General features: G+C 33.7%; 2 protein-coding genes across 8 annotated transcripts in view; one reads left to right on the top strand and one right to left on the bottom strand.

Moving 5' to 3' along the window:
* The window catches only part of FGF7 (fibroblast growth factor 7), a 51,758-nt gene extending 43,293 nt beyond the window's left edge, over nt 1-8,465 (top strand). For all 3 annotated transcript variants that reach the window (XM_032856547.1, XM_032856548.1, XM_032856549.1), the window contains exons 3-4: nt 5,656-5,759; nt 7,273-8,465. In XM_032856547.1, coding sequence (XP_032712438.1) covers nt 5,656-5,759; nt 7,273-7,467 — 299 coding nt within the window. In that variant the 3' untranslated portion in view covers nt 7,468-8,465. The remainder of the gene's footprint in view (nt 1-5,655; nt 5,760-7,272) is intronic.
* Nucleotides 1-23,110, bottom strand: part of FAM227B (family with sequence similarity 227 member B) — a 183,285-nt gene that overhangs the window by 117,974 nt on the left and 42,201 nt on the right. Inside the window, exon 11 of one of the 5 annotated variants that reach the window (XM_032856536.1) lies at nt 20,802-20,835. The exons of the other annotated variants lie outside the window; for them this stretch is intronic. Within the exon in view, the coding sequence (XP_032712427.1) occupies nt 20,816-20,835 (20 nt within the window). The 3' untranslated portion in view covers nt 20,802-20,815. Of the gene's footprint in view, nt 1-20,801; nt 20,836-23,110 lie in introns of those variants that run through there. 5 annotated transcript variants of the gene reach the window in all.

Genomic DNA, 23,110 nt, shown 5'->3' with positions numbered 1-23,110 from the left:
ACACTGACTTTCTAATCTGCTTTGTCCTATGTGCTGTGCCCTCTCTTACTCCAGAAAACACAATAATGACTTTTGTTCAAGTACAGAGTGGGAAGTGAGGTTTTTATAGATCCACAAGGATCTGTAGAAGAATGAACTATGTAAGCTTATGAAATCCTACCCTCCATACCAAAAACCAGGGAGTTGCTCAGAAAATAAAATATAAAAATATATAGCTTGCAGGTAGTAAGTTAGCTACCAAACTTACTGTACATGATTTTTTGGTCTACAGTGTATCTATTGCCTTATATTAGACAAATATAAGACATAAACTCATGAGATTAAAGTAGAAGAAGAAATGAAAACAACACCTGTGCTCTCATGTCTTTCATTTTCCTACTCAAAACTGCTGTGTTGCTAGAGATCTACCATCTCTTCTGGTGTGGCCATTCATTCCCGCACGCACAGGCCAGCATTCATTCAGCTTGATGAATCTGCCCCAACCCTTCTTTGTGTCTTGATATACACATCGGGAATATCCAACTCTCTAGGAAGCTGTCTCAAACCTGTTCTGGACTGCTTTCCAGTCAGGGAACAACCTAATTTTCACTAGCTTTTCTCCTTATTATAAACAATGAGATACTGTTGCCAATGCTTCTGAACAGCCAGGCTCAGTATTGTTGGTTAGAATAGCATAACTATTCATTTCTAAAGAAAATAGTTTATTGCCATTTAACTATGCTCCACACTCTGCAGTTATGTTTTCTTTCTCTTTCAGCCAATTTATTCTTTTTGCTATATTCTTTTTTTTTTTTTCAAACACAACTTAACCAATTTTATTCCTTTTGCTATATTCTTAATGATAGCTTGGATTCCCTAGACCCTTGAGATTTTTTTTTTTTTTTCCTTACTGGCTTCTCTTCTGAATTAGTGTTTGTTTTTTTTTTAAATCCCCTCTAAAAATGCTTATCTTCTCTAATAAGCTGTATCATAGAAAATAGTATTTCAAGCTTTTTCACTTTCACATCTAGCCAATAAAAACAATTTATATTTATATTACACATGATTGGTGACCATTCAGACAATAGGACAAACAAAACAAATATGCCCACATCACTCCAAATAGTTCCCTTGGTGTCCTTATATCCAGGAATTTTTCCCGGCAAGCTACTGAGTTCCGGGAAGCATTTCTTTTAACTTTCTGGATGATCCCCTTATCCCTGCCTCTCTATTTTGTTAATATTTTAGGAAGTGGAGCATAATACTGGAATGAACCACCTTAATATCAAACAAAGCTTCCTTTAGCAAATATGGTAGAACACAGATACTCAATATACTTGACAGCAATGTTTAAAATTCTTTCTATCCCATTTACTCATTCCTTTTGCTATGTCTCTTTCCTCAACTTGTAGGCCCAATGATGTTGAGGCTAAGGCATCAGGATAGGGGCTGGAAAAGTCAAGTATCACTTTAAAGCTGGCTAATTTTGAGAATGAGTACAGAAGAAAAGTTAAGAAGATCCTATTTTTACTGGGGTGGGACTAATAATGTGGTTGACTTTTATGAAGATACTGAGTTAAAAGTGAGAGCAGCTTTCTATACCTTGTTCCTAAATTTGGCATATGCAAACCACTGTGTGATCTAAATCTACAATGAAATTCTAGCTGTGCTAGATGTGTAGGATTGACAAAATTGTTTGTTAACAATAAAAAATAATTTTGCATAGCATCACAGCATTTCAGAATGTATCAGACTTCTAAAAATATGGTAATAATGTATTTTACTTTTTAAATATTTAATATTTACATTGAATACTCTGAACACTGGGAACACCCAGTGTTAAAGAAGAATATCCGTAGGTGTCACCTGAAGCATCCTCACATGTGCTCCTCTGCCACTGCTTCCCTCTTTAATCTACTGTCTAAAATTACATCCTGGAATTTCATCATTACCACACCCTGATCACAATACTGAGATCTTCAAAAGATGTAGCAAGTCAGAATGCTCTGGTCTGATTATGATTGTATGCAGGGCTTAAATTTTACTAGTGAGAATGATATTAAGACACATACTGAAGCATAATTATTATTTACACTTATCACTTTCCCCTGTTGATAAAAGTGGAACCATTGAACTCTATGAATGTACTGCACAAGTGAGAATTCTTTGGTTTCACGTGGACAGATAGTTTCTCAGTTCTCTTTCCTTCTCATTATTTTTCATTTTGAATCTCCTTATTATTATAACTTCCTAGGGTCATAAAATATTGAGAGATAATGGTAATATATTTTATCCAATAGCTTCTCAATCATATTATTGTTATTATCAACTACTTATAAAGGCATAGCTTAGTTGTGACCGAAATCTTGAGAATTAAGATTATTTTATTCATTGATGCCAGTAGTTGTTATGAGGTCTTTGACTACTTTTCATATACCTTTTAATAAAATTGGGGGTATTTAATGAAATAGTTTATTGAATTTTTAATGACACCTAATAATTCGATCTATAAGTCATTGTTTATATCTTGAGTCCTATCCTGATTATAAGAAAGGGAATAGAGGGGCGCCCGGGTGGCTCAGTGGATTAAGCCTCTGCCTTCAGCTCAGGTCATGGTCCTGGGGGTCCGGGGATGGAGCCCCGCATTGGGCTCTCTGCTCAGCAGGGAGCCTGCTTCCCTTCCTCTCTCTCTGCCTGCCTCTCTGCCTACTTGTGATCTCTCTCTGTCAAATAAATAAATAAAAATCTTTATTTAAAAAAAAGAGAGAGGGAGTAGAAATTGTGCTATTTAAAACCAAATGATTTGTTGGTCTGAAAATTTAGAATGAAATAAAATAATCATAAATCATTCACAATTTATTAGAATTGAATATAAAATATTTTCATGATTAAAATTGATTTTAATGCTCCACATTCTTCAAATACAAACAGAATCGAAAGGTTTTCTTTCCTTTTAATTAAGATATGTTTGCTATTTATACTTGATATTAATTTCTGAAGTTCAGAAATTAGAGCCATTTTCCTTAATTTGTGTCCTCAAATTACACTAGGGTTCTATACATTCTGACAATACTTCATAAATACTTAAAAAGATTAATATTCATTTTTTTGCATTTCCTTCATAGACCTCAGTTTTTATGAGCAGTTCTAGAACTCTCAACTGGATGACCTCTGGCTAGTGCTAAGCATAGTATACTGGGAAAAGGGCCTCTCTATGCAGCATATATGTGAAACAGATGACAAAAATTAGCAGGCTATATTAATCCTGATGAAGTGGGTTTCAATTTTATTCTCCAGATAGGAAAACTAAAGCAAAAAGAATAAATAAGAGGATGAAGCAAAACCATGGAATAAAAAAATCAGATTTTCCTTTAATTCAGTAAATATTTTGGAAAACAGCTTTTGGAGATTTGATTTTATGCAGGTAATTTTCACTTGGAATTTTTTTTTGCATTATGTTAGGCACAGAAAAGAGAATGTCTCATGGCTGCACCTTCATGTTGAAAGTATAATTAATAGCAGTTATTTAAAAAGGCTCACTAAACTTTTAATTCCTACATTTAAATGTTTTAAATAATTTTAAATGTTTTTAAAAATTTCTTGAGATTTGACTGTATTTATGTGAGTCATTAAAATATAGCACTTAAGGAAAAGATACATAATAAATGATAATAGGTTATAAATAACAGGTTAGTATTCTTATGTAACCATGTTTTATAAAAACAATTTCAACAAATATTAAAAATTAGAAAGGTATAAAGTTATACAATATCATATGAGCAGGATTCATAATTTGGTTTTATTTTATTTATTTTTTTAAAGATTTTATTTGTTTATTTGAGAGAGAGACACAGCACATGCAGAGCAGTGGGGGAGGGGTGGAGAGAGAGAATCTCAGGCAGATTCCATGCTGAGTGTTGAGCCCCACCCTGGGGTTCTCTCACGTGACCCATGAAATCATGACCTGAGCTGAAACCAAGAGTTGGATGCCTAACTGACTGAGCCACATAGGTACCCCCATAATTTGGCTTTAAATTGTCTTTTCATATATCAAAAAAGTCAATATCAGTTTAAAATATTTAATCTTTTTTAAGGCAGTAGGTTCTATTTATTTATTTATTTATTTATTTTTTATAAACATATATTTTTATCCCCGGGGTACAGGTCTGTGAATCACCAGGCTTACGCACTTCACAGCACTCACCATAGCACATACCTTCCCCAATGTCCATAACCCTTCCCCCAACCCCCCTCCCCCCAGCAACCCTCAGTTTGTTTTGTGAGATTAAGAATCACTTATGGTTTGTCTCCCTCCCAATCCCATCTTGTTTCATTTACTCTTCTCCTACCCCCTTAACCCCCCATGTTGCATCTCCTCTCCCTCATATCAGGGAGATCATATGATAGTTGTCTTTCTCCGATTGACTTATTTCACTAAGCATGATACCCTCTAGTTCCATCCACGTCGTTGCAAATGGCAAGATTTCATTTCTTTTGATGGCTGCATAGTATTCCATTGTGTATATATACCACATCTTCTTTATCCATTCATCTGTTGATGGACATCTAGGTTCTTTCCATAGTTTGGCTATTGTAGACATTGCTGCTATAAACATTCGGGTGCACGTGCCCCTTCGGATCACTACGTTTGTATCTTTAGGGTAAATACCCAGTAGTGCAATTGCTGGGTCATAGGGTAGTTCTATTTTCAACACTTTGAGGAACCTCCATGCTGTTTTCCAGAGTGGTTGCACCAGCTTGCATTCTCACCAACAGTGTAGGAGGGTTCCCCTTTCTCCGCATCCTCGCCAGCATCTGTCATTTCCTGACTTGTTAATTTTAGCCATTCTGACTGGTGTGAGGTGATATCTCATTGTGGTTTTGATTTGTATTTCCCTGATTCCGAGTGATATGGAGCATTTTTTCATGTGTCTGTTAGCCATCTGGATGTCTTCTTTGCAGAAATGTCTGTTCATGTCTTCAAGGCAGTAGGTTCTATTACCATCATTTAAAATTGCTTTAAATGAATTTTATTCAATTTCAGTAAATTCAAGAGATTTTCTGTTAGCAATGATTTTTAACATAAAGTTTAAGAGAAAAGTAAAGATGTTAGCTTATTATATACTTTCATAGTATTATATAATGATTAAGAGCCAGATTGTCTGGGTTCAAATTTCACTTCTGCCATTTACCAGTTGAGAGAATTTGGGCAAATTAAACTTCTCTATGTGTGGGCCTCTTGATCTATAAAACTGGAATAACTAGAGTACTCATTTCATAGCCTTGGTGATAAGAAGGTGAGTTAATATATAGAAGCTTTGGAATAATTCTGAGAATGTGATATAAGATCAAAAAACATTAGCTGTTATCATGATGATTATTATAGTAAATTAGAACTGTAATTCTAGGGAAGGAAAAGCTAAATTTAAATATTTACTATTTCTTTGAATCCAGGTATCTTTTTCTATTAAAAAAATCAATAGTTTGCACTTCCATATTTAATAAGGACTCCTCTGGTGTTTGTGTGTTATGGGTAGGTGGCTTCAGTCTGAGTTAATAATCAGATTCATAATTTTAATAACTTCTAACTGAAAAAAGATAAGAACAAATGGTCATTCTTGAATAATCTGCAAAGCTGAGTGAATAACTGACTTATCTTTCTGTGATCTCTTGCAGATATCATGGAAATCAGGACAGTGGCAGTTGGAATTGTGGCAATCAAAGGGGTGGAAAGTGAATATTATCTTGCAATGAATAAGGAAGGAAAACTCTATGCAAAGGTATTGATAATTGATAGTTTAGACTTAATTTTTTGAACTTATTTTTGTCAAAATATTTTTCTTTTTCTTTTCTTTTCTTTCTTTTTTTTTAGAGAGGGACAGAAAGAGAAAGAGAAAGAGAGAGAGAGGAGGCAAGGTAGAGGCAGAGGGAGTGGAAGAGAGAGAATACTAAGCACAGGCTCCACACCGAGCACAAAGCCCAGTATGGGCCTGATCCCATGACCCTGAGATCATGACCTAAGCCTAAACCAAGAGTTTTACTTTTAACCAAATGAGCTACCCAGGTGCCCCAAACAAAACATCTTGCCTTTCTGAAAAAGAAAAGGTGAAACTAGGGCGCCTGGGTGGCTCAGTGGTTAAAACCTCTGCTTTCGGCTCAGGTCATGATCTCAGGGTCCTGGGATCAAGTCCCGCATCGGGCTCTCTGCTCAGCAGGGAGCCTGCCTCCTCCTCCTGTCTCTCTCTGCCTGCCTCTCTGCCTACTTGTGATCTGTCAAATAAAAAAAAAAAAAGGTGAAACTAATTTCTTTCCAATTATATAATTTAATGATTTCATTAAAACACTTTCTATTCAAGCATTGAGAAAAACAGTTTTTGCAGGACCTTGGACAAATTGCTTAAGCTCTCCAGGCTTGGATGTCTTCATTTGTGAAATGAGTTGGATTAACTGACCTCGCAGGATACTTCCATCTCTGAAATTCCATGTGCATTTTAGATACTTAAAATATAAAATTTCATTCTGAGAATATTAAAGCTCTTTAGTTAAAGTTCACCCAATCTGTACATTGCTGACATGAAAATTCTTGGGAAAAATATTCAGACATTTGTTTATCAACATCAATCTCACAATCATGGGCTTTGAACTGTGAGCATTCATGTTGTTCCCACTTTATTACACTTTATTACAATGTGAAATATGTAATAGTTCATCCCATCATAAAAAAATATAATCGACTTTCATTTGTATTCCCACAGCCCAGCAATCACGATTAACTGGCACAGGGTTATTATATAATAATATAGGTTTAACTGAATGAATGACTGAATGAATGAATAGTTGGATGAATGAACAAATAAACTTAATTTTCTATCACAATTGCAGGCAGTATAGTAGTAAATGAAGAAAGGTGTGAAATATGTCCTCTGATTGAGGGAGGCAGATGCTCTGCCAATCATATCAAGTCTCGTCAGTTAGGGAATGACTGACTTGGGCATGGTAATATGAGAGCTGCTACTTAGAGTGAAATAGTTCCTAACACTAAAGATTAGTAGCAACCAATGGCCAAAAAGTTAGACATTTGAAAATATGTTGAATAACTATGTGCCATTTTATCTTTTTAAAAAATTTTAAGATGTCTATTTTTTTGCAAATGCTAATTTATATCTAACAAACTGCAGTAGGTCCACTCAAAAAAAGAAAGGTCATATATGATTTAATTTTACTAAATATTACTGCTTACTATTTGAGTCCCTCTAAAAATAATCTGGATAATGTTGTTTGTTGTTTTAACAGAAAGAATGCAATGAAGATTGCAACTTCAAAGAATTAATTCTGGAAAACCATTACAACACATATGCATCAGCTAAATGGACACACAGCGGAGGAGAAATGTTTGTTGCTTTAAATCAAAAGGGGGTTCCTGTAAGGGGGAAAAAAACGAAGAAAGAACAAAAAACAGCCCACTTTCTTCCTATGGCAATAACATAATCATATATGGTATATAAGAAACCAGTTCCAGCAGGGAGATTTCTTTAAGTGGACTGTTTTCTTTCTTTTTCTCTTTTCTTTTCTTTCTTTCTTTCTTTTTTTTTTTTTTTAAGTAACCAAGAAAGGCTGGAAAACTACTGAAAAACTGATCAAGCTGGACTTGCGCATGTATGTTTATTTTAAGAGACTGCATTAAAGAAAGATTTGAAAAAAATATACACAAAAATCAGATTTAGTAACTAAAAGTTGTAAAAAATTGTAAAACTGGTTGTACAATCATGATGTTAGTAATAGTAATGTTTTTTCTTAAATTAATTTACCCTTAAGAATGTTAGATTTGATTATCTGGTAATGATTATTTAAATATTCCTATCTGCTTATAAAATGGCTGCTATAATAATAATAATAATGCAGATGATGTTATAAAAGATATGTCAGACCTAAAGGCTGCTGGAATGATTTGTCAGATAATCAAGCCAATACAAACTATGGAAGATGAGCAGTATTTGAAAGTTTTTTTAGTGAAAAATTATAAACCACTTAAATTCTGAAAAGAAAGAATATTCTCAAGAATTCTAGTATGGAATGGAATCAAATAGGTAGTTTTACAAAAGTAAAATATTAGAAAATGCTTGTACCTATTAACAAGACAATGCTGCTCAAACTGAAAGGATAATGGCTTAATGGATGTTTTCAAAAATCTTGTATATAAAATAGCAATAATGATGACAATACTGTATTTCATCTCACTTGGCACCAAATAACATCTTATAATCCCTAAAAGTAAAATTGAGAAATCTTTAAGTTTTTTTCAAGTAACATAATCTTTTGTATAATTCATATTTGGGAATAAGACTTTTAATAATGTTCTTCCCATAAGTAATCATGCTTTTTCTCTGTGGTTATAGCATTAAACTCTATTTTAAGTTGTATTTGAACTTTATTGTTTTGTTATTTAAGTTTATGTTATTTATAAAAAAAAAAACCTTAATAAGCTGTATCTGTTTCATATGCTTTTAATTCTAAAGCAATAGCAAAACCGTCTGGCTCAACAGCAAGTTACTCTTCCCCCTCATGACCAACACCAAGTCTAGTACGTAGGATGTGGGCCAGCAAATCCTGGATGGCAGACAAAAATGACAGCCTGCAGCAATTCTTACAAAAGATGTTGCACAGGGAACAATACAAAAATGTGAAATATACTTGGCCACATATTGTTGTAAATTAGATTGGATCATATAAGGAAAATCACTGCAGATACAAGAACTTAAAGGATTTTAAAGTTAGAATATACTTGAGTTCATGAGTAGAAAAGTGCCATACTTTTAAAATTTGCATACTTAGAGTTAGTAAATTTCTAATGTCTAGAATTTCTGCTATTCAAAATATTGCCACATGGAAAGTTCTTTTCCTGACAGATGGCAAGAGCAAAATGCCCAAAATAGAACATACAACTAGGGATTTGAGGACCTGAATATCACGAAAGCTTGAGGTGAGGCTACAGGTAATAAGCTTATCTGTAAGATAAAGATAAATTCCACTTCATAATTCTTTGATTGGCAGATTTGGTAGCACTTTATGTGTTCACCAGTTGGAGGCCAACATTTATCAAAATTAAATTTAGATACTATTGGAATGCTTATCATTGTGCTTTTAATTTCAAAATATTCCTCATCAAGTCCCTTTATTTTATATAAATATTATTGACTAATACATTTATAGGCAAAAGTTACATAAAAAGGCTAAATCAACAGGAACAACAGATTCATTTGATCTTCTTGCAGTTCACCTATATGTCCAAGTGGCAAGAAGCTAGAAAGAACTGCCCTTCCTCAGATATACTCTGGGACATGCTATGACTGATACTCTGAACTGCTCTCTGATTCATAGGCCTTGCTAGCCTAGGTTCCTAGATCAGGTTTCTATGGCTGAGGTCTTGTGAAAATATCAAGGGTAGAGGAGAAACTATGTGTTTCCTTAGTGCTTAGCAGAGTGTCTAACCATAATCAATTTTTATATGAATTCATTCAATGTTTGACTATTAAAGAAAATTCAGACTAAGACTAATCTTTCTTCATTTTTAAAAGTTAGGGCAAAACATGATGATATAAAATTTGAAGAGAGACTATATATATATATATATATATATATATATATACAATTAAATTACACAGCAAAGCTAATTAAGCACACCAAATTTAGCAGTAAATCCAATCTGGTAGTGTTTCTAGAAACACTTCTAATTCATTTTTTATCTTCCCCCCTTTAAATTTATCATGCAAATTTTAGAAAATAAAATCAGTACTAGTTACATACATTTAGAATTCTAGAATCTTAAAACTGTCTCTTGTATTCATCTGCAGACCAGGAAACTGAGATTGTGATACATCCATTGTAGCTGGTTAGGTACAAAAAGGTCACAAAAGTCTAGGTCACTTAGCATGTATTTCATACCCTTAGATTATTAGGATGATTAGCTAGTAGTTTCCTTCTTTAAAAAAATTTCTATTGAGGGGTGCATGGGTGGGTCAGTTTGTTGTGTCCAACTCTTGATTTGGGCTTGGGTCATGATCTCAGGGTTGGTATTGGAGCCACACATCAGGCTCCATGATGGGTGTGGAACCTGTTTAAGATTTTCTCTCTCCCTTTGCCCCTGCCACCACCCCCTCATGTTTGCTCTGTCTCTCTCTCAAAACAATTTCTTTTTTATTGAGATATGATATTTATGTTTGTATGCAAAGGCAATGTATGTTTTGGCAATTCGCTTCATATACAATAATTAGTCCATACTGTGATGATTTGACTCAAGAGGAGGAAAGAGATGAGACAATTTCTAATCGTGGTTCCTATTCTACTCTTACATGTACCCCTTTATTTACAAATAGGGAACAGTAAGCAAAATGTCCATATAAATGGAGTAATCTTTTTTAAAATGTTCTTTTGAAAGGGAAAATTGGTTAAATTCATGGGTTTCCAACAAGGAAGGAAAAAATTAAATGAAAGAATATAAACTGTTAACAAAAGAAGTAATAAAAAGATATTTTCAATGTAATTAGTGAACTAAAACATTTTTGTTAAAAAAAAAAGCCATAGTATAAATTATCAGCCTTTGAGTTGGCTATAAATTGACCTAATGATAAGAAAGAAGAGATGCTGGAGATAAATTCTTAGTTTCTATCTCTTAGAGTTTGCTCCTCAGGTTCTCTAGAGTTACAAAGAACATACAGATGGACTACAAGACCAACTGTAGGAAAAGCAATTCTATAACCACAAATGCACTAAATCAGTGTCTCTCAAAATTGTCTATTGAAATAACAATAATAGTAGAAGTAAAGAATGAGGGTCTAGGGAATAATGTAAAGGTGGCACACAAAGTTTCTTGAAAATCTTTTTTCTCTTAAAACTCATGTGATTTTTGTAACTTATTTCATAATATATTTGTGTTTGCACTAATATAAAATTTACAACAATAAACAAAAGTGATACATCAGAAAGTTTTACAAGGTTTATCATGCAGTTTCATTTACATCACTACCCTATTGCCATATACCTGGACATGAATAAGACACGGGAGATGCATACCATTTATTATCCCACTTTACACATAGATGACACATGGCCAAAGAAAATAAAAACTTTATCTAAAGTTCACTATGAATAAGAATGATATTAAAAATATTTAATGACCAGTATGAATGGTTACAGGTCAATTAGAATATGCCATTTATCTATCAGAACAGATACAGGCCACTGCAACTGACTTGTGGGTATCAGATGATTGATTATTAGCTGTGACTATTTCTATGATCACTCTGAAACAGTTTTCAGAGCATATCTCTTAATTGGTCTCTGTGATTTGAGTTCTTCATGTGCATCTTAATATGAAATAGTTCATTAAAATTTATAACCGTTTCAGCATTGTTGTCAGGGTACTCTTTGTTCGACTTCTATATTTATTCAACAAAGCTGCTGCTTTCAATGAGGTTGATGTTCCTTCAGGCCATATTTACTCCCATTCATCCTCTAACTTTGAATGGTTTGTTAAGAAAATACACTTTCTCTTAGGCTGAGGAGACTTGGCAGGAAGCAAAAAATAATAAAATAAATAAAAATAATAAAAGAAAATAATAAAGAAATAATAAAGTCTAACTCTCTTCCCCCAAATCCTTGTATTTACTCTCCTCTGAGTACATTTCTTCTTACATGTTCCTTTTACTTCCTGATAATTATGTGGTTCCAGTTTCCACATCCTCATCATTGAAATTATGAGAATCTATACAAACTTATTTTCTTTCCTATCACCAGAACTTACAACAACTGAAATGTGAGATAAATAATAATATTTAGCTTACAGATGGCAGGACTTTCTTCTTGACAAATCCAGCCATGTGTTAGTTATAGATTGTTATTTAACAAATTATCTTAACAGTTAATGGCTTAAAACAGCAAATATTTATTGTCTCATGTTTTATGTGGTCAGGAAACTGGACATGGGTTGGCCAGTACTCTCTAGTTAGAATCTCTCATAAGGCTACAATCAGTGTGTTGGCCAGGTCTATGGACATCTATTATGTCAATGCTTAGCTTAGAAAGGGATTCACCTTGGGTCCTCACTGGTTGTTGGCTCAAAATATCACTTTCTTACCACAGGAGCCTCTCTATAGCACTATTTAAACCATGGCAGTTTGTTTCCTACACAGCGAGGAACCAGACAGAATGCCCAAAATGGAAGCCACAGTATTTTTAGAACCTAATCTTGAGAGTGATATCCCATTACTTCTGCCTATACAAGGTAAGGAAATTACACAAAGGCATAAATACCAAAAAGCAGGGACCATCAGATACCATCTTAAAGGCTGCCTAACACAAATAATAAGTGGGATTTTTTAAGGTTACTGCCACAAGACAGGATTCTTTAGGACCTAATAAGAATAATTCACAGTTTTTCTTGGTGAGCCATTCAGCAGAGAAAAATAAACATATTCTCTGTGGCAACATTCTTGATACTTCCTAAGGGATAATGTATAGCCCATTCTTGCAAAGGTAATTGAGAAAAAGTTGGGACCACAGTTTAGACTGCCTATTAGCTTCAGTTGTGCCTCTTTAGAACTCCTAATATAGCTGGAAAACTAACAGTATCACTTTGCCTCTATATGAAGGATGTGACCCAGCCTTCAGACCCAATCTGATGATAATCCTCCCTTCCACTTCCCTACTCAAGAGAGTAAAATCATATATACCAGCTGAAACCTCCTTGAGCCATAGAGAGTCTTGTTCTAGATGGCAGAGGCAATCAATCATAAGTTGCACATGACCATGTGAGGATAAGACGACCTAAAAAGACTTGAAAAACAATCAATTTTAATGCTAGATGCATATTGGAATCACCTGGGATTTTTTTTTTTTTTTTAAAGAAAATGAGGCCTAGCCCCCAGCCCAGGTCAGTTGCATCAGTATATCTGGGATGGGACATAGGCAGTGCTATTTTTAAAGCTCCCCAGGAGATTCTAAGGTACCTATGCATTTGAGAACCAATTGGCTAAATGGGGGGTGGGGGTGGGAGTGAGAAAGGAAATCCCTTTAGGACCTATACCTGGTTCTTAATTTTTGTTTCTTCCTTAAACACTCTGAAAAGCCTTATGTTGCTTCCCATCTTAATTCCATATTTTCCAATATGATTTCAAAGTCTACAGTGCTTCTTGGATCCCTGGTTTTCCTAGATGCCTTTACATCTTTGCTACTCATGTTTGAGGCTAAAAGGAAATACAAACACTAGAAAGAGAGCTACAACTGTCTTTGCATTCAGACAATTATGGGGTATAAACTATGCAAAGGGTACACCCACATACACCGTAGTCCTTTTTCAAACAGAGCAGCCACAGTGATTTTGTTAAGTTGTATTTCAGATTATGCAATTCCTCTGTTCAAAGCTGCAATTGTTTCCCATATTACTCAAGACAAAAATCAGTTTTTAGAGTTGCCTATGTAGTGGCAATGGAAAAGTTCAGTGATTAAAAACTTAGATGTTAAATTAGGTGTGGGCAAGACAACAGGGAAAAATAATAACAATCCAGAATTATGCACGCAGATTCCTTGGCAGATATCATTGAATTCTCTGTACACTGTACGCAATATTTAGTGGGCATGATAATTATTAGAATCATACTCAGAGAGTTCATAGCCCCACATAAAATCTGATAAATGAATGCACATTGTTATGTCTGAAGTAAAAAAAAAAAGATTGAAGGCATGCGTATATCAATTTTATAAAATTTTTCTATTTATCAATCAATTCATGGATCTGACAGTCTAGATAAAAGAGAAGGCCTCTATTTTACTTCTCCTTATTTAATTGATCTATCATTGGCTATTTTGGTGGTTTCGAAATTTCCACTAACAGAAATATGAATCTCCTTGTTATATACTTTGTATTTCTGATTATATTCTTTTTTCAAAGACTTTATTTGAGAGAAACCGAGCAAGTGAGAGAGAGAGAGAGAGCGCACACACAGAAATGGGGGTGGGGGAGAGGCAGAGGGAGGGGGACGAACAGACTCCTGGCTGAGCAGAGAGCCTGGTGCAGAACTCAATCCCAGGACTCTGGGACTATGATCCGAGCAGACAGCAGACATGTAACTGACTGGGCCACCATGCACCCCGGATTATTTTTTTAAGATTATTACAAGAAATAAAATTACTAGACCAAAAAAAACCATGTAAGAATGCAAATTGAAAAGCTGATTTTCAGAAAGCTTTTTCCAAATATATACTCCAACCAACAGTGCGTGGAAGTAGATAAACATTCTCTCTAATATTTACACTCAAAATTTAGTCAGCTTTTATTCTTGTCTCTACTTTACCAAAACCCAGGCAACTTCTTTTTCAACATCTTTAGATGTATTTCTTTCTTGGTCCTTCTACAACCTCATGACCTCATGTCTAGAGTTAAGCAATAGTTCCTTAATCACTCTTCTGTCTCAAGTTCTTCCCCATTTCAGATGCTACCTAATTCCTAATCTTCCTAAAATACTACTTTGACTATGTCAGTTGCCAGATGAAGAATCCATGTTCTATATTGCCTATTGAATTTAAATTCTTTAAAATATCATCCAAAGCTGTCAAACAATTAGCTCTACCTTACTTGTTCAATCTTCTCACTGCTCAACACAAACTTTATAGTTTCCTTAGTCCACTGTGTTTATCCATGGTCTGTCTCTCCTCACCAACCCATAAGTTTTATAAGGAAAATGATCTTAGGTTTTTGTTCACTTAGGTATCCCAAGCACCTTTGAAAGCCTCTGGCATAGAGTAAGCACTCAGTAAATAGTCACTAAAAAAACAGTTAAACCAATTCCAATTCAGTGACAGAATAATGAGCATACATCACTACAAAGCATGATTCCAATATTTAAGGAAGATATAGATGTAATTGTTACAAATGCATAGAAACATACCACCTTGTTTTTTTCAAATCAGTGACTAAATCTCTCAGAAGAATTCAAATCCTTGTTATTCACTTCACCTTAGCATGGCTTTTTCATGTCTCTCAATAAAGAATGTTAATGCATTTCATAATACAATGAGAATCCACTATTTTTTTTTTCATGCTATCCTGCACCTCTGACAACTACTACCAACCAACAAATGAATGTATCTGGTGAGGCATTTGCCAGTCACCCTGTGACAGACCACGGAAGATAATCTTAAAAGCTAAATTAGTATTTAGAAAGTTGCTTGGTCGGGGCACCTGGGTGGCTCAGTGGGTTAAAGTTGCTTGGTAACATGGCGTCAAAGCAAAGGGAGGTAAAACGGTTTTGAAAGATATATTAACCAAATTATTATAAAAATCAGATTCACAATGGTCAAATCTGGATAGTTCTGTAAAAACACTGTGGTTTCCGATTCTTCAGGCTATATCTATTTTGTGCCACATGTTATTTATCCCACTTTTGTTCATATAGTCTTTCTCCACATAGTATGAAATACAACCAATGACAATACAATAATACAACTTATTAAATTACACACTGAGAGTTTATATCTCTGTCCATCTTAGTGTTTTGAGGTTTCCTCTCCCTTTAGCCATGCAAATTCCTTGGTTTTCTTTTAATATTGTATAATGAAAAGCACAATGTTGAGATTTCACTGGTTTAATTCTCAGAAAGCTACTTTATTTTCAAGTTTTAAGGGTTCTTTTTTATTGTCCCTAAGCATTTCTGACAGTGAAGAGGTAGCAAATTGACAGAGGTACAAATTAAAGTTGAAGTTGGTATTGGGCTATTGTTCATTGGGGTATTACTGTTTCTGGAACATATTATTTGCTAAATATCACTAGTACTTGTATATGAAGTAACTAGTTACTAGCATACTAGTAACTATGTTTCTTTTCTATTTCTTTTCTCCCACAGCACTAAGTATAATGATACACACATAGGTACTTAAAAATTACATGTTAAGTGATAGAAGGATATTTTACTGCATATAGTTTAAACTACAGTTTATAAAAAAATCATGAAGTATTTTAACTTCTTAACTTTCAAGTCCAGATAAAGAGAAAATTTGGGTTTAAAAACTAGGGGAGGGGTATAAAAATATTTTTTTCAAAAATGATCTTCATCTGAGTTTAAAAGGTTATATGGTGTTCCACAATAAGAGAAGTGAAGATTAAAACTTTAGTCTTGTAAATAGTCTAACAATACACTGGTTAAAGGGAGCTGGCTTGTAAATCCTGAGTCATTCCAGATACTGAAATTCTATAGCTGCTTACATTCCAGTCCTAAAAAGGGAGATATGCCATTTGGTTTGGAAGGCAACTTTTAACTATCTGCTATCTACTTTATTAAAAACAAAAACAGAACTTTTTTTAGTTTAAAATTTTGGAGAAAAGTTAAGCCCCATGATAATAAACATCTCAAATGTCAAGGAGAAATTATGGTTTAAATACATTTTGGATTAGAAGAAGCAATTCTAAGACAGCATTATACACGGAGCATAGGTTATTTTATTTCTTGAAAGTCATATATATGCACACATGCATATATACATACACTCATGTTTGAAAGTCATATATATGCACACATGCATATATACATACACTCATGTTTTACCCCAATTGTGCCCTTCACCTGCCTTAGCATCCCTCTAGCACACAGATAAATATATTTATACACACAAGACACACACACGAGATACACACAAACACACATGGACATGCACACAACTATAGAGGGGAAAGAGTTCTAAAATGACAAATCTAAGTCACCAGTCTCTGTTGCTAATTCTACCTCAATAGTCAACAGCAACTTGGAAAGCTTATTCAGTATTTAAGAATAAAAGTAATAGCATAATAAAATGTTAGAGAGGGGGAATATAGAAATAATCTAATCTAATCACATCAGTTTTTTCGGGTGGAAAGGTTATGTAACATGATCAAAGAATTCAAGTCTTTAATGTGCAAATTAAATACATCAGCGCTGAAGAAATATTAGTAACTGCAGAAAATTTTCCAAATCGAAACATACTTATGGCCTAGTAAATAAATTATCTGAGTCTTATGTTTAGGGGATTCTTCATAGTGATTGTGGAGTCCAGCATGGGAATAAGTAACACAGAAACTGTAAAACAACAAGCAGGATATGATAGCTCTCAAATGCCATGGAGCAAGCCTTCGCAGTGATTTCCTGTAGGGCAGTAGCCCTCAAGCTTTTTGGTCTCAGGGCTCTTTTATACTCTTAAGAATAACTGAAGATGCCAAAGAACTTTTGTTTAATGGATTCTGCATCTATTAGTATTTCCTATAATAGAAATTAAAACTGAGAAATCTTGAATATTTGTTCATTAAAAATAATAGTAATAAACTCATTTCTTATTAAAACAAAATAGTATCTTTATAGAAAAGCTAGCTATTTTTAAAAAATTTTGATTTAAATCCCAGTTAGTTAACCTAATGTAGTATTAGTGTCAGGTACACGATAGAGCGATTCAACACTTCAATACATCACCTGGTGCTCATCACAAATGACCTCCTTAATCCCCATTCTATTTCACCCATCCTTCCAACCACCTCCCCTCTAGTAACCATCAGTTTTTCTCTATAATTAAAAGTCTGTTTCCTGGTTTGCTTCTTTCCTTTTTTATCCCCTTTGTTTGTTTGTTTTGTTTCTTAAATTCCTCATATGAGTGAAATCATATTGTATTTGTCTTTCTCTGACTGACTTATTTCACTTAGTATTATACTCTCTAGTTCCATCCATGTAATTGCAAAGGGCAAGATTTCATTCTTTTTTAATAGCTGAGTAGTAGTCTATTGTGTGTGTATGTGCATATATCACATCTTATTTTTTTCTTGGGAAAAAAACTATTTTCAAGAAAAGTTTTGAGAAGAATAACATTATTTCACATTTAAAAAAATCTCTTTAACATCTGCCTTAGTAGAAGACAGCATTCCAATATTTACTTCTGCATTTGTTTTGTTGTGGTACATTTTTAAAGAATATATTTGTATATTGATGTATATGAAGAAAATCTGGTATCACACATATAATTGGAAAAATGAGTATTTGAGTTGCCTTCTCATATAATTGTGAATATTCTTTGATAGTACACCAAAACTTGACAGGTTGTAACTTCTTAATGGTGGGTTGCAATGTGGAATCTAAAATCACATTTTAAAAATCCATGTATTATTTTTAAAAATACAATGTACTGATCATTTGAAAAATACTGGTTCTGTGAGTTATGCAGATCTTCTAAATGTTAACACATTTCTTTATATGATATCAAAAAATAACATTTATTAATATCACCACTGACCTATTAGGCAGTCTTTAAGTATTGAAAAACTGTCAATATTGTGGTGATAGAAGTACATTCTCCAAAATTTTTCTTTGATACTCAAATTTTTTTGTTTTTATTTTTTTTAATTTCTTTTCAGTATTCCAGAATTCATTGTTTATGCACGACACCCAATGCTCCATGCAATACATGCCCTACTTAATACCTACCTTATTATTGGTCACAGCAAAAACATTCTATACATAAGGATTACTACACTACTCTTTATTTCAAAATGTGTGGCTCCCCTTTCCATAGTACAGAATTGTCACTATGTAGCCCCTTCCCAGCCACAGCTTTTATTTTCTAGCCCTTCTTATAGCTAAATACAGCTATGGCTTGTCCTCACTAATGGCATCTGATTGAAAGTGATGTGGGTAACTTCTGAGCCAAGACTTTTTAAAAGTGAGGTATAATTGACATCAGGTATTAATTTCAAGTGTACAATATAATGATTTGTTATATGTATATACTGCAAGATGATCACCACAGTAAGTCAGTTAATGTCCATGACCATATATTGTTGTCAAATTTTTTTCTTGCAATGAGAATTTTCAAGATCCACTCTCCAACCTACTTTTAAATATGTAATACAGTATTATAAACTAACTCACTATGCTACACTTTATAGTCCCATGAGGTATTCATTTTATAACTGGAAATTTAAAACTTTAGCCAAGACTTTTAATACTTCTCTTATATTTTCCTGGTGCAGATTAATTCTAATGGCTATCCAGTTCTATAGGCTGGTGACCCCAGAAGGCAGAAACAGCCTGGATCTCTGAAACACTATGTGGAGGAGAGGTACTCATTGATCACTAGCTAAAATAAAAACTCAGCAAGATAACTTTAAAGGCAGGCTAGGGGCCTAGAGAAATATAAAAGCCTCAAAATTCAAATAAACACATAGATTTCCTAGTAGTCACAATCTAAGTAGAAATTTAGAGAAAAAGCTATTTCGTAAAAACAAAACAAAACCAAACCCAAACTCCTCTTTATGGAATTCATGACTTTTTGAAATGGTACAATCGCCCTTTTAGTTTCCCTGCCAAAAACATTGGTGCATGGCAGACCTTTGCTTTCCCAGTGGAGGCTCAGTTAATTTCGGAAGATTAGAAATTCCAACCCTTTGTTGCCATTGCACTTCCAGACTACTTTGGCCCCGGAATGTGAGTTTCTAATTCCCCAAACCACTGCTATTTCTAGAGGAATCCATATACAAAGTTTGGAAATAAGTGAAATTTCCCCCCAGTCTTCTGCTCTTTTTCTGACCCTTCTAGTAATATATCTCCCTCCTTCCTTCTCATGTATTAAAATTTGATCCCAAGAAAGGATCTAAAAACTCATTCACATTAGTCATGAATGAAGGATTAAGGCTATGGCCACTCTTATAAGTTGCAACTCTTATCCTATGATGACAATTTAAAGCCTTAATGTACTTCTAAGCTTGTAAAATTAAATGACTAAGAGGAAGCATGTGAGTTGGCTATGAGTTCAGACTCTAAGGCCAGAATTTCCTGGATATGAATTCATATTCCACTACTAACCAGTTATGTGACCTTGGGTAAGTTATTACTTAATTTCTTATGTTTCAGTTTTCTTACTTTATAAGGGTTAATAAAAGTGAACTGCTACATAAGAATATTACTAATAAGGCTCTACAAAAAAAGTTAACAGACATTATGAAGTACATACTTCAAATTGAAGATGTATATGTTTAAGATAAATTATTAAATTTTAATTTTGAGCACTATATGAAAGGAAACACCCATAAACTCCAAATCTGCTCTCCCAAACTTAGAAGATCTCATCCAGAAATAGAAAAATCTACTCATGTTTTAGAATAAAATATAAAAAGTATTTTTCAAATATTTAGGGGTAAGTAAAATATATGATACATTTTATCAAGATTTCCTGTTATTAAAATTAAGTGTGTTTGAATCAAATATAATATTTATGTTTATTTCAGGTGAAAATAGTCATTAAAATACAGTTTAAAAACTCAAGCATTGTAATTCACCACCCAGAATCTTCTTCATATTAGATTGCAATACATGGATACTGAAATAATAACTTCTGAAAAACCAAGGATTATCATGAAGCAACATATAAATAAGGGATGTTTGGAATAAACATTATTGAAATAAAAGCTCACAAACAGTATTTCCTAGAAAAAGAGAGAAAAACCTTCTTGACTGTCTATCGAGCAACTTGACTATGTTTTCTTTATGGTCAAAAAAATTGGCTAATACTTATTATTTTAAATTATTGAATGTTGATTATTGTTAATTTTTGAAATGCAAAATGGTTTCATGTATTTTGTTTATGTAAAGAACATAAAAACAATATTACATATTATAGACAGAATGGATGCCCATAAATTTCAGCATAGTCATTACCTTCGGAAAGGGGGAGCTAGATTTAGAAATGATACCAAAAAAAACACCCTGTAAATAAAAGGCTTATAAGGCAAATATGAAAAATACAAATATTTATTACATGTGGGAAATGTTCTTTACTGTTCTGTATGCTTACCTAAAATACAGTAATAAAAACACATTTATGAGGAGACTTCTACATATGATGGTGAGATAAACACAGCTACTTTAGTCTATCTCCCAATGCGCAGTTAACTTACTATGAAACATAAATAGGAAAATCTGCATCAGCACCAGAACACAGTTTTATAAACTGGTATTATATCTGAAGCCTATGAAATAAAACCAAATTTGTAGAAGTCTTTGAAAATACTTTATCACATGAAGGGAAAGTACATGGGAGGAGATCTTGAAAGATCCACATCTCCATTGGCACAAGCTTAAGATGTTTTCCAAAGAAAACATTCAGATGGCTTACAAATATAGGAAAAGATGCTCACCATCATTTATCATCAGGGAAATAAAAATCAAACCTATGATGAGAAACGACCTCATACCTGTCAGAATGGCTAAAATTAATAACACAAAAACAATAGGTGTTGGTGAGGATGAGGACACTGTTGGTGGGAATACAAACTGGTGCACCCACTCTGGAGAACAGTATGGAGGTTCCCCAAAAGGTTAAATATAGAACTACCCTATGATCCAGCAGTTACATTACTAGGTATATATCCAAAGGAGACAATAATACAAACTGAAGATTCAAAGAGGTACATATACCCTGATGTTTATAGCACCATTATCAATAACAGCCAAACTATGGAGAGAACGCAAATGTCCATCAACTGATGAGTGGATAAAGAAGATGTGAAAATATATATATATATGTATATAAAATGGAATGTTACTCAGCTATCAAAAAGAATGAAATCTTGTCATTTGCAACGATGTCAACGGAGGTAGAGTAGATTATGCTAAGTGAAATAAGTCAGAGAAAGACAAATACCATATGGTCTCATATATATGTGGAATTTAAGAAAGAAAACAGATTACGTATGGGAAGGGGGAAAAAGAAGAGGAAAACAAACCATAAGAGACTCTTAATGATAGAGAACAAACAAGATTGACAGAGAGAGGTGGGTGGGGGATGGGCTAGATGGGTGATGGGTATTAAAGGGGGCACTTATTGCGACGAGCACTGGGTGTTTTATGTAAGTGATGAATCACTGAATTCTAGTCCAGAAACTAGTATTGCTCTATATGTTAACTAACTAAAATTTAAATAAATTTAAAAATGGGGAAAAAAAATAAAAGCACAAGTTGCACTGAAATGAGACATTCAACTGGGAAACCAGTGAGAAGCTTTACTCAAAGTCATTTTACCTCTGCAGGCCGGAGCACCTGCTAGCCTGGTAATCACTTGAAAAGGGTAAGACATGATATACAAAATTGTGGTCTTTCCTAGGGACTTGACTTTGTTGCTTTCAGCTTAACTTCCAGGGCCCTTTCAGTTTTAACTCTGTAATAGATATTTGTTCTTGGTTTACACAACATTTACCAAGTGAACAAAATTCAGTGGCCTTTTTCTTATTTTTTTTCATTGATTCCTATAACAATTCAGTTTTTATGCCGCAGCAGTTCATCAGTTATAGCATACCATGTGAAAACCTTTCTCTAGAGATTTTATTTCCTCAGTGTTAGGAGGATACTCTCCAATGATAGAATGAATTTTTTTGTTTAAATGTCTGAAACAGAGGTACTCTCCCTCCCTCATCAGTCTCGCCATGTCAGTTTCTGTCTCACTTGAAATATTTGGCTAAGACCTTTACTAGGTCTCAATGGAGCTTAGAGAAATGCAAGAATTATAATTAAATTATCACTAGGAAAAATCTAGGAAGATTGTCATTAATATCAAGACACATTCCGTGACATTCTCCAATTTTAAAGACAATTTAAAAAATCTTGGAAACAACTAAACAGAAAAGTAAAAAAAAAAAATCCATAAATTAACCATAAAGAAAAAATAAAATAGTTGTCTTTAGACTTCTCTGCTAGACTAATTAAGAGAAGATAATGAAGCAACATACAGTCTTTAGGGGAAAAGTGACTTAAAAATTTGATATTTAAATTGTAAAATAAAGTTAATATTTATGTAAAATGTTTACCTTATATCAATCTGACTTTCCCAAAGATAAAAGTTACAAATTCTTGAAAATATTTTTTAAAAACACAACAATTTGGGGATACCAGAGAATGACTAAGAGTAGATAGAAATTGAAGGGGAGCTGAGCCTTATAAGAGGGAAAATCTAGTACATGCAATTTGTGTTCAGGCAGTAGTAGCTTTTTCGCTGATGGTACTAGTTAGTCATCATAGTATGTAAATGGATGGAATTCAAATACAAAGTGGAAATATTATTGGTTTAATGAGTC

This window comes from Lontra canadensis, unplaced genomic scaffold, assembly GCF_010015895.1.
Source record: "Lontra canadensis isolate GAN:19392208 unplaced genomic scaffold, GSC_riverotter_1.0 scaffold12, whole genome shotgun sequence".
NCBI classification, from domain to species: Eukaryota; Metazoa; Chordata; class Mammalia; order Carnivora; family Mustelidae; genus Lontra; species Lontra canadensis.
The sequence above is the reverse complement of the archived record's forward strand: the minus strand, read 5'-3'. Positions and strand labels throughout refer to the sequence as shown.